At 39.7% G+C, this 17,732-nt stretch overlaps 4 protein-coding genes across 6 annotated transcripts in view; 2 read left to right on the top strand and 2 right to left on the bottom strand.

Annotated features, from left to right (window-relative positions):
* The window catches only part of LOC106110117 (inverted formin-2), a 46,620-nt gene extending 46,348 nt beyond the window's left edge, over positions 1-272 (top strand). Inside the window, exon 23 of the mRNA XM_013291829.1 lies at positions 243-272. Within this exon, the coding sequence (XP_013147283.1) occupies positions 243-272 (30 nt within the window). The remainder of the gene's footprint in view (positions 1-242) is intronic.
* A 910-nt stretch (positions 273-1,182) lies between these two features.
* On the bottom strand, positions 1,183-3,749 carry LOC106110116. Its single transcript, XM_013291828.1, has 6 exons — positions 3,664-3,749; positions 3,074-3,557; positions 2,579-2,847; positions 1,642-1,856; positions 1,375-1,486; positions 1,183-1,296 (listed from the first exon to the last, which is right to left on the bottom strand). The coding sequence occupies exons 1-6, from the start codon at positions 3,739-3,741 to the stop codon at positions 1,183-1,185; spliced, it is 1,272 nt and encodes a 423-aa protein (XP_013147282.1). The 5' UTR covers positions 3,742-3,749.
* Positions 3,750-4,754: 1,005 nt separating this feature from the next.
* On the top strand, positions 4,755-7,186 carry LOC106110133 (cyclin-dependent kinases regulatory subunit). Its single transcript, XM_013291846.1, has 2 exons — positions 4,755-4,967; positions 5,651-7,186. Exons 1-2 carry the CDS (start codon positions 4,909-4,911, stop codon positions 5,868-5,870), a joined length of 279 nt encoding a protein of 92 aa, XP_013147300.1. The 5' UTR covers positions 4,755-4,908; the 3' UTR covers positions 5,871-7,186.
* Positions 7,187-8,239: 1,053 nt separating this feature from the next.
* LOC106110149 (dystrophin) overlaps positions 8,240-17,732 on the bottom strand; it is a 191,479-nt gene continuing 181,986 nt past the window's right edge. For all 3 annotated transcript variants that reach the window (XM_013291864.1, XM_013291866.1, XM_013291865.1), the window contains 15 exons: positions 17,288-17,547; positions 16,546-16,704; positions 16,305-16,441; positions 15,488-15,606; positions 14,835-15,004; positions 14,551-14,632; positions 14,037-14,178; positions 13,678-13,951; positions 13,339-13,450; positions 12,885-13,005; positions 12,675-12,816; positions 11,952-12,089; positions 11,560-11,815; positions 11,271-11,391; positions 8,240-10,154 (listed from right to left, as the gene is read on the bottom strand). In XM_013291864.1, the coding sequence (XP_013147318.1) occupies positions 10,000-10,154; positions 11,271-11,391; positions 11,560-11,815; positions 11,952-12,089; positions 12,675-12,816; positions 12,885-13,005; positions 13,339-13,450; positions 13,678-13,951; positions 14,037-14,178; positions 14,551-14,632; positions 14,835-15,004; positions 15,488-15,606; positions 16,305-16,441; positions 16,546-16,704; positions 17,288-17,547 (2,388 nt within the window). In that variant the 3' untranslated portion in view covers positions 8,240-9,999. The remainder of the gene's footprint in view (positions 10,155-11,270; positions 11,392-11,559; positions 11,816-11,951; positions 12,090-12,674; positions 12,817-12,884; positions 13,006-13,338; positions 13,451-13,677; positions 13,952-14,036; positions 14,179-14,550; positions 14,633-14,834; positions 15,005-15,487; positions 15,607-16,304; positions 16,442-16,545; positions 16,705-17,287; positions 17,548-17,732) is intronic.

The raw sequence follows: 17,732 nt of genomic DNA, 5'->3' as shown, positions 1-17,732 counted from the left end.
CAAGACCCCCCGTCAAGACGGTGCCGAGGACGTCGGGCTTCATGAGGCCCACGCAGGCCTCGAAGGGGAGAGGGGCTCCCGGAGTGACGTCACAACCCAGTGTCAGAGCCAGTGTCAAGTGAACCAAATTGAACTTTGTACAGGAACTGTTTATTACTCCTCGTTGTATGAAGTCAGAAAGTATTAAAGAAAAAAATATTAACCGATAAATTAAAAACAAAAAACATTATTGGAATCTTCAGATAAAGGTGCTACTAGAATCTCAAAGTTAAACAAAATAATCTGAAGTTTTCAATGACTGATTTATTTTAATATTATAATGGAATAGATCTGTTATCATAGAATCAAATATTTTAATAAAAAAAACAACTGTAGTCTACAAATTTGGCCCGTACGCTATTTATACTTTATAAGAATATCATTGATATAAATTAATAAGCTTTACACGTTTTTAAATTATTGTGCCACGATTATGTACGGGTAAACTTATATTTTTTATGTTACTAACGATAAACAATTTTCCCACATTCTAGGGTAAAATGTGCTATTATTATATTCATTATAAAATATAAGAACAAAACCAGCAACGTTTGAGTAAATAGATATTCTAAAAATCATAAATTTAATTATAAAATAGTTTTTTACGTTAGAAAAGATCTGATATATCTTATAAATAGTTATTCGTAATAAAATGTCTCGTCACAAAATATATTTAGATCGCATGTTAAAGTAAAATTTATATAAACGTAAGTTTTAACACCAATCTCTTGTTGTATCTGTTTATTTACTAAACAATATACAATACAATTTTATACTACACATAATTGTGCTTTTATTTACTTTCCCTTCAGAAAAAACATAAAATAATTGACAGTTAAATTCCAACTATTAACATACTTCCTACTTCACACTTGTCATAAATAATAATAATAATTTATTAAGAATATTATGAATGTGAAAGTTTAGATGGATGGATGGATGTTAGAGTTGTAGTCTAAACAGATATCGAAGAAATTTGGCACGGATGTAGAACGTAGTGCGGAAGAACACCTACTTTTTTTAATTCCATGCGGACGGAGTCGGGGGCAAAAGGTAGTATTAAATAAAAGAATTACTAATAAATTATTGTTTATTATCCAATAATCACAGTAAATAAATAAATATACAACAATAACGTATAAATTATAGCAGGTCTCCGTCCACCAACTCCTGCACGAGGTCCGTCATCTTCTTCCTGCAGATTGCGTTGGAGGTCCACACCGGCCGCACGCAGTCGTGCGAGCTAACCTCACTCTCCTGGAACATATATCTCTTGAAACCTTTGCTTTACAGAAATGCCTGAATGAAAATGAAATCTACTCCTAATAAACTTACTTTCGTCTGATAAAGGTTAGGAGCTTCATCGCTGTCGCAAGTCATGATGGGGTACATGTCCAGAGCGATGCCCAGACCGAATGGACTGCAGCGTTTGAACTCATCTTGCACCCTGACAAATTAGTCAATTGTTAGACCAACAAAAGTCACAAAGAAACCTAGATAACAGTATAAGGGCAAATTTGTGAAGAATTCTCATTAAAAAAAAAAAGCATTTTGCTACTAGTCCCCATTAATCATCGGCCTGCACCCCCCTAGATGACTAACATTTGGAAGAGGGCGTCTCTATTGAGCGTGGTGTGGAAGGCGGAGTGGTCGTCGCTCATGTGGGCGAGGCGCGCGTGCAGCTCGTCCGTGTAGTAGTCGAGCAGCGCGGGCAGGTGCGCGGCGCGCTGCTCGCGGCCCAGGCACAGGTACATCACGTACACCAGGTCCAGCGCCGGCGACGCGTACCGCGCCAGCTGGAAGTCCACTATGTACATCTGGAAAGTCACATCATTCATTCATCCAGCTTTACAGCATTCATGGTCTCTTTCGTCTTAAGTAATTTACTTTACGGTTACTATACAAATTGTTTTTACATAACGTTACATGATATTAATAGAGATACACCCCTTTAGCTAAAGTAACGCACAACTGTTGTGCGATTGTCGATTGTTTAGTAGCCAATTCAACTGTTTAGATGCACACCTAAAAATAGAGTAGTGTTCGCCTTTATAGCCCACAAGCTGTTGCCCGCGACTTCGTCTGCGTGGTATTAGAAAACATATAAACTATATAAATTACAAAAAGCTACGTATCCCTCGGGAAGCGGACACTTCTCGGGTATGAAGCTTATCCCATGTGTACTCCAGACTTTGTTTTATGTCTGTGCCAAATTTCAATAAAATATGTTGAACCGTTGCAGAATGATCGAGTAAACATTAAAAAACTAAATCAGTGAATCCCACGGGAACCGTAACTATTTCAGGGCTAAAAAGTAGCCTATGTGTTCTTCCAGACTATGCTCCAAACCTGTGCCAAATTTCATGGAGATCCGTTTAGCCGTTTTGGGCTACAAACGCTAACAAACATATATCCATCCATCTAAACTTTCGCATTTATACTATTAATAAGAATAAGATAGGAATCAAAACAAGATTTAACAGTTGTATGTTAGTTTAATCAAAGATGTGCGCGCACTCTAAGTGTTCAGCTTAAATACCTCAGCGATATCGCCATTGACGAAGCGGAAGAGCAGATTATTAGTCCAACAGTCGCCATGACAGATGACGGCGAGTGGTTCTTGCGGCGCCGCTAGGTCCATCATTGTCTTGAAGAATGTCTCCTCGCTGCCGAACTCACGGAATTTCTTTAAATACAGTTCCTTGTTTGCGGAATCATGTAATTCCTCTTCCACCATCGCTATTGCGTTCTGAATTGCCTCTGTGTAGTAACTTCTGTAGTAATCCACGTTTTCCGGTACAAAGAATACTGGTAAAGACATTTTAATAGATAAGAATAATTTTAAAAGGTATGCAAGCTGAAATGCCTGTATTTTGTTCAATGAATATGAAAAACATGTTCCTAGTTGCAAGACTACTGTAAATTATCCGTACCTCTAAACTCGATGGTTACCCCGGTGTTATCGCCACAAGTTTGCCCCCCTTCTCTGTTTAAAAAGTTATATCTATAAATAAGAATTACGTTGATGACTTACCTTCAGAGATGCCATCCTGCATGTTCAGTAATTCGTAGAACCCTTCCGGATTATGACATTTCATCGCCATTGATAGAGCGTGGAAATGTGATAAATGTTTCAGAACGAAGTAGCATTGCTCGATAGTCAAGCCTTGCCTTCGATCTGGCATCACGAATCCCAGTTGCTTCAGGTCTTTCAGGATCACCATGTCACTCTGAGCTAGATAGCATTTAGGTATGGATTTAAATGGATGGGTGACTTTATCCCATTGTGATTCAAACTTGGCTAAGGTAGGCCAGATTTTATTATAAAATGCCACTTCGTTACAGAAAAGCTCGTCACTTTTAAACGCTTCTCTTCTTAAAACGCTCTCTGGTAGACATTTGTAGATTATAGAACCTTCCCATTTTTCGGATTCTTCTTCTTTCTTTTTAATTCCTTTTAGTGAAATTCGGTAAACCATCGAGGTGTAGTTGTCCCCTCTATTTGACCCTGGCGCACCCTGGGATAAATGGAATCATAAAGAGTAAAAAGATCGAATGTAATCTATTTAGAAAGGACTCCGATAGAGGCAAGGATAGATAGTGTGGATGATTCAGTATACATACCTCAAATTCTTGGATGTCTACATCGGGATAGTCTTCTTTAAGGAGATTTTGTAGGAATTCGAGCGTGATCGTGCTCATGACTGGCTTACAACAGCTGCAGAGGAATCGAGGACTCCAACTGAAGGACCTGGGGCCGGCTCACAGAGGGAATGTATTACCAGTTCTCATTATCGGCAATTGATACAGGCTGAGACCAAACTTGCTCCAAGTCTTCGGACAAAGTTCACATTCAAATATTTTAGCAACCTTGAATGTTCAGATAGATTGATAATAAGTAACACTAGTGCTATTTAATTCTCATCTTATGGTAATATTGTTTGAAATCATCATACGAAAGACTATTAAATCCCACGCCAAATTATTCGCAACCAATCACATAATCGTCAATCATGTACGTAAACGTACGTTAAGTGGTTTTATTAACTTTTTTCAGGAATAAAAAGTATGTCCTAAAACAAGGCATAGCTTTTGGGCCCCGTAAGCCGGGGAAGCATTATTGAATTGCTGTGGTGTGGGGTCGCACTGATTGAATAATGACCCCCTAGGTAATGACGACGTCAATGGTTTTGCTCTTCCCCCTTGCGTAACATTTAGTAACAGCGCAATTTTTTTTTCTATAAAATAGCTAAGTAACAACCTCCTTATCAATCCACAACAAACATCGTTTAGCACGTCGAAAGTGGATTACTTTACCACGATTTTGGTTAATTCCTGGATTCGACGTTAAACGACGGCTTTTGAATGGGCAAGAAATCCTTCATTTTTTCTCTTGCATCTAGCAAAAAGAAATCGATTAAAAATCGATGTGTCGAAAATATCACTGTGCCTTCCAAAAATTCCCTCCAACTGGAAAGTACATTCGAAAACTATTTACATCTTTTGTTTAAAAATGGGTGAAATATGCCAAAGATTTCGGTTGTATGTATTTATTTCTTAATTAATGTTTGTGTTTTACAATCGGACATCATAATATGATAAATAGGTAATAAATTAAGATTTTTATTACAAGAAAGCATGGTTCATTTTAAATTAAGGTCCACTAATACTTGGTTTTTGAACAGTTGTCATATGTTTCGTAAAAACGATATGTCAAAATTGACAGAATTCAGCTGAGCGAACGGTTAAGAATTGGTTGTGTGCATTGATTTTTTCCTAATTCAAAAGCATATTTATTCTTATCAGAAAATTGTACAGTTTAAATTGAATCTTTTTTGCATAAGATAGTGTTATTTAAATATTTTAAAGATGCCAGTAGATCAAATACAATACTCGGAAAGATACAGTGATGACGTTTATGAGTATCGGTAAGAAAATTTTCGATTATGTTTTTCTTTCTTTTATATCTATCTATTGTACTATATTTTTAATTATAGATATTCTTACCTATCGATAGAACAACCATTTTGTTTCCAATACCTCTGTGTTTGAGTTTTGTGGCAGATTTTCATCTTCTTATTGTAAACATATGTTTAAGATGGTCGAGCATATATTGTCTGTGTAATTGATTAATAACTTGTATTGTATATTTTAAAATGTTTTTTAAAAACATAGATTAGACTAGACACTTTAATTTTCTCGTAGAAAGCCATTCACATTCATTAAAGCATACAGCATTGAGGCTTTTGAAACATTTCACTGTTTCTAACTTGAAAGTTTTCTATATATTGTTTTGTTTTATGTAGAAACCACTGCAAGAAGCTTACTGCTATTACCGTTATTTAGGTTACCGTTACCATTATTACCGTTATTGCTTTAAAAATTATTGTAGGTGCATAGCAATGCATTATTGTCATTGCGTAAACATTTCATCAGCTTTTTTTAAAGTCATTATGTTTTGGTTTTCTTACAATTAGTTTGTTAAAAATTTACTTTGGAATTGTTTGGTACATCTATGGGGTCTATATTACAGACATTTCAAACAATCAATTTCTTTTGTAAATGTATCCTTTGCTGAAATACCACTATTAAAGTGTTAACACCATTTCAGACATGTGATCTTGCCACCTGATCTCGCCAGACTGGTGCCAAAGTCCCACCTCATGACGGAGACAGAGTGGCGCAACCTAGGGGTGCAGCAGAGCCCCGGCTGGCTGCACTTCATGGTCCACAACCCTGAACCCCATGTCCTACTCTTTAGAAGACCTAAGTCTAATATACAGAATGTAATGAACGGTATAGGAGGTAATTCTGCTACTGTTCGAGTATAATTCTTTCTAGGTCATACTGATAATGTGTTTAATTTGATAACTAAGATATTTTTATTATCAAATGTTGCTAATCTTGTTTATGCAATATTATTATTTAATTTATACTTAAAGTTATGCATTTTGACCTAATAGTTTAAAAAGTATTTAGTCTTCAACTTAAAAGCTATATTGCAGTGTTGGCTATGGCTAAATTTTATATTTTATATTTGTAATTGACACACCCTGGCTATCCTTGGGTAAATAGACATACATAATCTAATTAAGCTGATAAAATATGTGATTCTGTAGTTTTTATTTTAATATGAAAGCTGTTTCTTCATTTGTCTTTCTAGGAATTTACATATTCTTGGATTGCAGCAACATTCACATTTATAATAATTATGCATGCAAATTTCTTATGTAACAATACTTAGAAATATATGTTATGAAGTTTTTTTAATTCACAATGTTATTATTAACTGTTTTTGCCCTGAAAATGTAAAAAAAAATCAGGATAATAAATAACAACTGTTTTTCAAACAGTATCTTATATTTTGGATCATTAAAATAAATGTTTTGTTGCGCCTCAATATTGCAACATCAACATAATTGTCTCTGTTTTAAACATAGTATAAATATTTATAGTAATGTTGAACTAGCTAGTTTGACAAGGTGAGGCGCAATGAGTCGTACTAAGTGTGGCGCAACACGTCGCAAAAAGTAAAGCGCAACAAGTCGTAATGAAAAGTAAGGCGTAAAAACGCCTCACTTTTTGTGTTGCTATTTTTGCTGTTTTCTGTATGTAATCCCTCAATGTTTTGTTCCAGAAATTGCTGTTTTATTCTTTATTTATAATTTGCCAAATCCAAAGTTTTATTTTAACCCAAAGTTAATGAGATAATTTTTGCCTTTATAATTGTGAATGGAGAAAAAATAAAATACATAAGTATTTCTAATAATGTTAAACTTTTCCTGTTTTCTACATAAATATTTTATGTACTGCCATTTTTAAACATTTAATAGTTTAAAACGAGTGTAATCTCAAACTATGGCTTTATAGCCTGTGTTGGGATTGGTTGATATATCTATTGGTTAATTATTATTCTTGTATATTTTAATTATAGTTTACTTTTATTTTAAGTTTTCAAAACCATTGTTCCTGATAGTGTTTTTGTTTCAAAGATTATTCTATGAGTCAAAAATGCTTAAACTTTGGATTTTGTGCAAACAATTATCCATAAGTATGGTAAAAGTGCAAAGTAATGTTTAGTATATGAAAAGCGGGAATTTTATGTACTTGTAATTATTGTGGTTAACCAAATAAAATAATAATACTATTTTGTTGTTTTACTTTACTTATATTATTTACTTATGAGCGTCGGTGGCTCAGTGGTTTAAGCACTTGATATGTAATCTACAGGTCTTGGGTTCGAATCCCGCCATGTGCCAATGTGATTTTCAATTTTTCGAATTTTCATATGTACATAATTTACCCGACGTTCTTACTGTGAAGGATAACATTGAGATGCAACCTGCACATATCGGCGAAGAACCCGCAGTGGGCCAGCGTGGTTTGACTATGGCCTAGTCACCCTAACTTTAGGGTAGGCTCCGAGCCCCTCGGTAGGGACGTATAGTGAGCTGGTTGGTGATGATAATGATGACTTCTTTACATTATTTAATGACATCTATTGGTGATTAATTTAAATACAATTCGCAGTTTTGAGGATCTATCAATAGATAGCGGTGATGACAAAGAGATTTAAAAATATACAGAGGAGGCATATTTGATAATTTTCACATACTCACTACCGCCATCTATTAATAAATCCCTCAAAACCACATATCGAGATCGACATTTAAATTAATTGCCAATAGGGGTTATTAAAAATAAAAACAAGTGTTGCTATTCATTGTAATCAAGTTAGGCCTTTTAGACCCTTTATCTTTGTAAGTTATTTAATATTCGGGGAGGTAACGATTCTTGAGATAAATTGACGATAACAATAATAATAGCTTAAAGCGTGTCGCTTATGCAGGGATTATTATAAAAAAGTCAATCATTAAAAAAAATACTGTGGATTTTTTTACAACATTACGCCAAGGTTCTAATATTCTTAGGCTAGGTTAAAACCATTTATAGCCTAGTCAAAACTCAGTTGAAAAACTGGACCATAGTGTTAAGGAAAATAAAACGTCACAGATCATAACTATGCAGAATGTTTATTTGGATATCTTCTAAAATATTATAAACGCAGTAAAATATACAAATAAATGCGAAAGTAGGTATATTTTAATATAGTTGCAATAAGTATCGTTTAAAATAATTTTGAAACAAAAAAAACTAAATCCTACGTTAAACAAGTAAAATAAAATTAATAACAATATAATTAATGTAAATTTAATTATAATATTTCATTCGTTAAGGTTACAATAAATTGTGCTTTTTTCTTAAAATCTATATTAGATAAATTAAAATAAGAACAAGTATATAGTTGCCGTCGTCACAAACATTTCGTGCTGCCTCTTGCTTTACAAAAAAACAAAATGTCTGCACACGTCAATAAAATATAAAATAATAACCTGGTATGGTTAAATCGGAAGTCCTTAATAATATAGTTAGCTTCAACAGTTCACTTAACATTCGTATAAAAGTCATCTCTCCAATATTTTATCTAAAAGGTAGGCGCCTTACAGTAGACAACTTACAAAACGTCTGAAAACGAACCGCGACATGAAAATGCTCGCGTCCGTTAAATACCCTACGAGACATGGCGGATACAAAATGTCGATATATGTAGTCGCTAAAAAGATTTACTACTTCAGATCCCAAATAAAGGGAGATTAAAGAGAGTTCCCATCGCATTATTGCCATTATAAAAATCAACTCAACCGTATTAAAATTCAATTTCAAACATTTGCAAATTATCATAAAAATTGTAACACTGATATGTTTCAAAATTTCAGATATGTTTTATCTATTCTTCAGTAAAATAAAGCAAAATCGAAAGCTAGACAATCGCGATGGGAACTTCCGCGCAGAAAATAACTACGCCGCGTACAAGCTTGATTATTCATATTTCCAACTAACGATACATTTTGGATAAATCGATAACATGTAACAACAAGCATTGATTGTCTACACTACACTACTGCACAACTGCACCCCCTCCCCCTCCCCCCTCCCCCCACCCCTACACTGCTAACTCAGGCCGCGTCGCCCGGAACTTTGTTTACGAACCTTTCATAAAATGTCTCAAAACAGATTTTAAAGCTACATTCCTGATATAAAGCTTACAAAAGCTGTATCGATTGCGACAAAAAAACTCGATTTTGCGATTCGTTACGTTTCCGTGATATATTTTACACGCGTCAGTTTTATACACAGCAAAATGATATGACAATTTACAAAGTGATATGATTATATGAACATTGTACTAACAAGATATGTACTTAAACGATTAATAAGTTGTATAGACAATTTTGGTACATTTTTAATATATAAATGCTGGTTACATTTTGTCTTTTTCGTTGATTCGCGCTCTGGCAACACTGGAGAGTTGCCGCGAGTGTAGTTTCGTAAAGCGAAGTAAGAATGACTCAATCACGACGCGTAGTGCAACAATGGCACGCCCTTATTGCTAAAATAAGCGTTGCATACGGTATCGTCTGGCGGACCCTTGGCCATTAGCGGCTAAGTATCCGCGTACTTAGCCCCGCATGGCCCGCGGGCAGCCCTCAGGGTCGGACCTTGGGCTGGGGCCCGCTTTTAGTACATGATGATGAAGTGTTAGTGCTCTTGTATAAAGGTGTTACTCAGACGTGCGCGAGTGTTAGTGATGAGCCGAAAATTAGTATACTAACTGCAGGAGTCATTAACTAGTCTCTAAGTTGTCTATTAATGTAGATTTAGAGACTAGTTAAAGTTGTTTTAAATACGACCGAATACTGAAATGTAATTTAAAATGTTAAAATCATCTTAAATGCCACACTTAGACGCCAAACTAACAGATTATAAGCGTTTATGAATCGAATTATTTAAGATTCATTTCAGTATTTGGATAGAAACGTGTTGCCATAACCGATAAAGCAATACCATTGTGGCAACTCTGTGGCGTGAGGGTGTTGCCAGAGCGCGCGCTGCAGGCAGTTACTCCTTGCTGTCTGCGGGCTTGCTGGTGCCATTGTTATTGTTGTTGTTGTTTGCGTTGCCGTTGGTGTTGGCGTAGTCCGGCGGCGCGGCCGGCCCCGCCTGCTCCTCCGACATCACCGACACTAGCTGCTCTACCGCGCGACCGAGGTCATCTGACAACATCATTTAAACAATATGAATAAACAATTGCAAAATGGCCAATAGATTTTTAAAAGTACAATTAAAAAGAAAATTGTAATTACACACGCTAAATCACCACATTACATATATTAAAGTGAAATTTAAAGTTAATTTTAATTGAACAAGTTAAAACAGAGTTAAAGTGAAAATATTTTGTATCAATTAGTAGTTTTATTTTTAATTTATGTTTATTACTTATGTTTAGTGTGTTACAAATAAAAGAAATACATGATTTTTAATGTATTACCTCACGGTATGCGTCCTGGTCGGTTTGCGATAAACAAAATACCCTTTGATTATAATGAACTGTAATATCGACAACAATAACACCATGCAACAACAACAACCATGCAACAATCAAACAAAACGAATCCAGCTGCTAACAACTAAAACGATAAAATAAACAATCAGCTAAATAAAGCTTTTAACAACACTATTAGAACTCTAAACGATGAAATTGATCGCATTGATCACATTAGATCTGTAGAAAACAAATGTTAACCTTCTTTGCAATAAAAAAAAAATTGAATCAGAAACAGCAAAAAAAAACCTATAAAAACAACGAAAAGAAAATTGAAGCCAATGTACAGTCGGGGAATCAGGCGGTGTTTCACCTATTCGTTTGAATGTTTTGTTCACATTGAGATGACGATGCGAAACAAACCAATAAGACAGGTTTTTACTGTGCTGTTACGAATAACACCGTGGGTTTTCGCGACTGTACATGCGAAAACAAATGCCAGAAAACGAGAAACGAAGTGATGTGCGCAGTGAGCTGACCTGCGCAGTGCATGAGCGAGTGCAGCGCGTGCGGCGGCGGCGGGGGGCGCTCCTCGCGCTCGCCGCGCGCCGCGCCTGCGCACACGCCGCGTACACACATACATCATTATAACTAATAATAACTAGATATTTATCAGAGAAAACAACCGATCCTTACATCACTCGATAAGGAAATTTCAAAAGAAAATAAATTCTGCTTCCGTAAAGTCAAATTAACTGCTGGATTTACAGTCGATACTCTCCATTAGTGATTTAGCATGAGAAATCCCTGCATAACAGACTGAAGGATCAAGGGTGTGTGTACTGACCTGTGTGCGTGTCGTGGTAGAGTCCGTTGTGCAGCTTGGCGGGCGAGTCGGTGGCCAGCTGCGAGGCGGTCACCGAGCGCGTCTGCAGCGTGCCAGTGCGCGCCGGCGGGGACACTGACGGCTGGCACACAAGCAGATACACAGTTACTATATAATATTAAGATTTTACATAATAATAGAGCAGAAAGACGGTGCGAGGAAGTGTTCTTCAAGAGAGATAGATTACAAAGAGGTTTCTTTAACACTGAACAAGGAGCAGGAGGAGTCTGTGGGCGGAGTCAGCGCGTACCTCGTGCAGCAGCGTGCGCAGGCGCTGCAGCTGCGCCTCGAGCTGGCGGTTGTGCTCCTCGAGGATGTGCATGCGCGCCTCCAGCCGGCCCTTGTGCTGGCGCAGCAGCCGCGCCTCCGCCATCATGTCCTGGTCCCCGCCCGCGCCCGCACCCCCCGCCCCGCCCTGCGGCTCCTCCGGCGTCGAGCCCGGCGTCTGCTTCGCCTTCAGCCGCTCGTACTCCGCCTGCAGGCTCGCGTTCTCCTCCTCCAGCTCGCTACAAATTGGTGCACAAGTAAAGTATCAGATACTATATCATACATATTGGAGAGCATTGAAGATCATAGTGTCTGTGTTTATGTCAGAAGGCGTAACAATGTGTGTCAGTGGGGGCATGTCTGCATGTGATGTACCGTATCATGGCCTCCAGCTCGTGGCGCTGCTCGCGCTGGATGCCGGAGACGACGTGCACGGGCGAGCGCGGCGCGTCCTCCGCCTCGCCGCCGTTCAGCGACGCGCAGTACTGCGCTATCAGCTGGTGCTCCTCGTCGCTGGAACGTGCACACCACATTGCACATTGCACATTCAACCTTATGCAACTAGATGCAAAGTTTAAAATCCAATGACACAACTAGCAAGGACGAAACTTCAATTGTGGCATTCTCCTTGAACAATTAAGTGGCTTAGGTATGTTGCTTAAAGAAACTATTGTTGCCTTTATTCTTGGTAAACTAAATTTATTAAGTATTGTAGAAAAAATATTTACTGAAAAACATTTGTTTATTCGGATACGGATATTATATTGACTTGTTTTATAAAGATGGAAGCTAAAAGTAACAGATTAGAATTCCTGAGAATTATAGAGCAAGACCTCTATTTTAGGTGGTTGGCTTGCTTTTCATATTGTCCAGTATAGCGAGTACATCATCACCCACTGAGTAGCCTACCGTAAGTAAGGGGTAACTTTAACTAACACTGCGGGTTCACACATGTCTATGAATTTCTTCGCTGATATGTGCAGACATCATGATCACGTCAGGGTGATGACATGATCTTTACAGGTCACATTGGTATGGCGGTATTGGAACCTAGGACTTGTAGATTACAAGTGAAGTCGGAGTATTATCGGTAGCTACCTGTCGGGCGTGTCGGCCGCGCGCGCGCCGAGCTCCACCTGCGCCAGGCGCGAGGCGTACAGCTCGAGGCGGGAGTGCATGTCGTCGGCCGCCGCGCCGCCGCCGTGCTGCGGGGACGGCGCCGGGGACTCCAGCGCGTCGCCTGCGGACACACGCCTGTGACACACGCTGTATCGCGTAACGTTACATGTTGCACGTAGCGGTACTCACCCTCGAGCACGGTCTGCACGGGCAGGTAGCCGACGCGCGGGTGCTTCTTGAAGTAGCGAGCCGACTTGAACTTGTTGCGTAGAGCACGCGTGAAGTCGCGCACGTCCTCGCCTGATGTCGTCTATATTACACAAAACATCATTTTTAAGAAAATAGAACGGTAATAAGATGAATATTAAGAAGAAATAAACATAATAAATGACAAAACAGTTGAATTGTACCATCAGGAAACATGTCGGTGTGTCACTTTGATAGTTCCAGTCTTTTGTTTGTATATAATTGTTCGCATTAAGACGACATGTAATGATATAAATTGCTTTTCATTTTTATCACATCGTATACATATATTTTTTTTAAGAGGCGGAATTTATCTAGTTGCAAGGAACAAGGCATTTCTTAAAGTGGAACACCGCGAAGTGCCCCGACTGTACAGGTGTAAGGTGTGTGCACTGACCGCGGTGCAGTACTCCTGCATGGGGTGCGTCAGCTTGTGGCTCTTGGCCTTGCGGCCGCTGAAGAAGCACTTCTGGCACATGTCGAAGTTGAAGCATTTCAGGCAACGGTATCTGGAAAATATATTGATCTCGTTTAGAAACAAAATATATTAACGGTTTTTACTCCTATTTTCTTCTTTTCTCGCAAGAAGATACTTCAATTTTACTTTACTTTTACTTCATAATGGCAAACTATTTAATCCGTTTATTTAATTTACATTTTCTCTTAAAATAAGACACTCGAGGATGTTTAGTTTTCCCAATTAGTGTAAATTGCATAGTAAGTGAGTATGAGGTACCGGAAGCCGACGATGGGGTAGTCCTTGCAGATGTTGCACTTGGCCTGGTGGCGCGCGGGCTCGGCCGCCGCCAGCCGCTGCAGCACCGGCAGCCACACCATGCTCTGCGGCTCCTTCTGCAGCCACTGCAGGAAGTGGAACGCCTCGATGTGCTGCAGCTGGCCCTCGCCCTCGCCCTCCGCCGCGCCCTGCCCCGCACCCGCACCCTGCCCCGCGCTCTTCTCCTTGTCCTCTTTCTCCTTCTCCTTCTCTTTCTCGCGCTCCTTATCTCCCACTGTTACATAAAATACAGGTTAATGTTTTATGTAAGTTTTTGTGCATGTGACTTTGAATCCATTTGAATGTACGAGGAGTCTCACCGGTCCTCCTGTCGAGCGTGGCCCGGCCCCCCGCGGCGTGGCCCTCGCGCGCGGCGGCGGAGGCCTGCTCGAAGCAGCTGCGCACGGAGGGCTCGATGTTGGACCCTCCGAAGGCCGCCACCTCGCCTAGCTGCCGCGGAACCTAAAACACAATACATACATACATACAAAACCCTTTTTTCTAATTAACAATTGTTTGTTATTAAGGTAATATTTGATTGATGGTGATTTTCAATTTTTCGAATTTTCATATGTACATAATTTACCCGACGTTCTTACGGTGAAGGAAAACATCGTGATGCAACCTGCACATATCGGCGAAGAAATTCAAAGATATGTGTGAAGTCAACCAACCCGCACTTGGCCAGCGTGGTTGACTATGGCCTAGTCACCCTAACTTTAGGGTAGGCTCCGAGCCCCTCGGTGGGGACGTATAGTGAGCTGGTGATGATGATGATGATGAAGGTAATATTGCCCATGTGTTCGAATACAGTGAATTGTTCAAATAACACACCTGTATACAGTCGTGGAGCAGCAAGCCCAGCTTCCTCTGGTCCGCGCGGCAGGACGGGTCCGCGATCAGACGGAACAGATATCTGCAATGTCATTACATAAACACTTTTAACGCTATTGACATAAGGTCCAATTGAACTCAAAATCGAAGCGACTAATAATAAACTCACAAATACGTTCATGCTTTATACAATCAACTAAAGAGTATTCTTAAAAGTTCAATTAATTTTTAAAAGTCAGTGCCGCAGTGTGCAGGTACAGTGAGGTATGTCGTCGGTGCGTCACCTGTACTTCTCCTCGAGGTGTCCCTTGCAGAGCAGCACGAGGCCGACCTTGAAGCTGAGCACGCGGATCTGTCCGGTGCGCTGGCTGTCGTACACGTTCAGCAGCCAGTTGACGGACAGGTCCAGGCACAGCGGCACGTTCACTAAACTAGGATTCTCCGCCGCTATCACCTGGGAACGGACACACATAAAGTTATCATACTAATATAAATGCGAAAGTTTAGATGGATGAATATTTGTTAGAGTTTGTAGCCTCAACGGCTGAACGGATTTCTATGAAATTTGGTTTAGATGTAGAAGATATTCTGGAAGAACACATAGACACACATAGAACACTTTCGTTTTTTTTTAATACCACGCGGAGAGAGTCGCGGGCAACAGCTAGTATTTCATAATAAAGTTATTGAGAGCTCTACCATAGTACATTCAGGTAAAAAATCTAGTTTTTTGCTACTTAAAATGATAATTTTAAGTTAGTTTTATAGCAACGTATTTCATTATTAAATAGTCAGGAATACGGTAAACCTACAGTTATTTTTATTTAATCAAAACATCGTCTACTAATATACTTTAAATAAAAGTTTTTACTGGTGGATTTTAAAGTGCAAGTCAAAGTTTTCGTAAGTGTACAACCGCGTGCGGCGGCGAGTGTACCTCGTAGAGCGAGGTGAGCACGGTGATCATGTCCGGGATGTCGATGAGGCGGTCATTCTGCGCGCGCAGCCCGTGCGCGTCGAACGCCTCCAGCGCGCCGCCCAGCTGCAGCATGTGCACTGAAACAACACGAATAATATTACCTATCATAGTTACACTACAAAGTTACAACATATTAAATACATAAATCAAAACGTCTCAAGCCATCTAAAAATGTCAAACGACAAGAACGTGCGCAGAACTGAAACTAAACTATCCCACAACTGTTTAGTCCCGCTTTGATGCCTATGAGTTTATATGGAGGTACACTACTCGATTGTTAGTTGTGCAACTAAACAGTTGAATTGACTGCGACACAATCGACAATCGCACAACAGTTGTGTGATTGACTAATCTTTGGAATTCGATTTTTGAATTTAAATTATTGTTTTTTCAATAAAATAAAATGGCCAGTATCTGTTAAATATTTGTTATTTACTTTTATCGGAATTGTAAGTACATACTCTTGAAACGTCTTACTACAAAATCTTCACCCTGGATGTTTCCCATAGAAATGCATATGCATACAGTATGCATATTCAGGCCGAGCTGCGTATTCATGCGGCATCACGCTCGCGGGATAATGTATGCGGTAGCGTAGAGGATCACTTTACTTGTCATTGTCCTCCACTCTGTCCTTGTTGATTTGATATTCATATACTCTAGCAATCTTTTGTGTTTATCTGACGTTAGTGAGTGTATTACTTCGCAGGGTATTGACGTTACAATATAACCAGCGTGCATCATTAAATGTACATATGTTAGTGGTAAAACTTACTGCAGAGTGCCTTCTGCACGGCGCGTAACTTGAGCGCGGTCCTGTACGCGGAGAAGCGAACCTCGTTGAGGTCCGCCAGTGACGTCATCAGTTCAATCATCTTCGGATGGTCCCAGTGCGTCGTCTCCAGCTCGTGACTGAAACACGTCACAGGTACCGTTTACATTGTACACAAGTTTCCATACAAGACGTAAATTATGGTAATATGTCTTCTATCATGGTCTTCTGTGTTGATACTCACTTGATGTAGTAGGGCACGTTGGCGGGCGTGACCGCGCGCTCCCAGGGCGGGCGCACGGAGCCGGCGAGGAAGCCCTGGGCGGCGCCGGCACCCCCGTCGCGCGCCACGCCTGCCAGCTGCCGCGCGCGCTCCTCCCCGCCCGCGCTCAGCGCTGACACTCTGCAAACACATAATTATATAAATATTTAACAATGATGGTTCGAAGATTGCATTTAGCCTTAAACGATCATCGAAATAAGATAGCTCTTTAAGAATGAGGAATAAATAATCTTTCGGTCTAACTCAAGATTGTTATGAAATATATTAGACGCTAAGTGTAGAATTGTGATACAAAATCAACATTATGTACCAATTTACGACTACTACAACGGCAGCCTATTACTCATCTTAATAAAATGTTGATATGGTCGTTGTTAAAGAGCGATCGAACAACACTAGCTTAGTTTCAATAAAAAACCAACAAGTAGTATCTTTCATCAATACAACTCCATTGAATGTATTCATGCAGTCGGAACCTTCACAAGTCGTGTGTAACATGACAGGCGTGGCATGAGATGGCGCGCTTGACATTCGCCAGGTATTGAGGTCGCACGGCGTCGGGGAAAACAAGGTCTTCGCAAACTGCCCACGTTTGAATATCGGGAATAGTGTTACATTATTTATATTTTGTCTATGGTGCCTATGATTGACCAGGATCACTTAAGAAGTCATAACTTTAACCAAAATATTTTATAAGCCTTACCTTGCATTTAGGTCATCAAGTCGTGCTCTCAAGTGGTCTGGTAGCTGTACATTGTCTCTAGCGAGATGCTGAGCCTGGGCCCGCAGCTCGTCAGCCAGTCGGCGCAGGGGCGGGAGTTGCGCCCGCGCGCGTGACACCGCGTCCAGCTGCGCCCGGGCATCCCGCGCGTCGCCCGGAGCACGCCAGCTGGCTCGGGCCGCCTCCGCCGCCTGCACGCGGGCGGCAAGCTCTTCCAGTGATGTGGTGAATGCTCGTACACGCTGTAATTAAAAATAATAAATATACATACACGGATTACGGTAATGTAGTACATAGTGTGCCATCACTACGAAGGGAACGAGGATGATGTGATTGAATCATCTCTAAAGATCATAAAACAATCTGCAGACGTAATATCTCCTATTGTGTAAGTAACTGTCTCTTACAGTTTTTTTTGATATAAGAC

This window comes from Papilio polytes, unplaced genomic scaffold (genome assembly GCF_000836215.1).
Source record: "Papilio polytes unplaced genomic scaffold, Ppol_1.0 DF820844.1, whole genome shotgun sequence".
In the NCBI taxonomy this organism is placed as follows: Eukaryota; Metazoa; Arthropoda; class Insecta; order Lepidoptera; family Papilionidae; genus Papilio; species Papilio polytes.
This window is presented reverse-complemented; position numbering and strand designations above follow the sequence as displayed.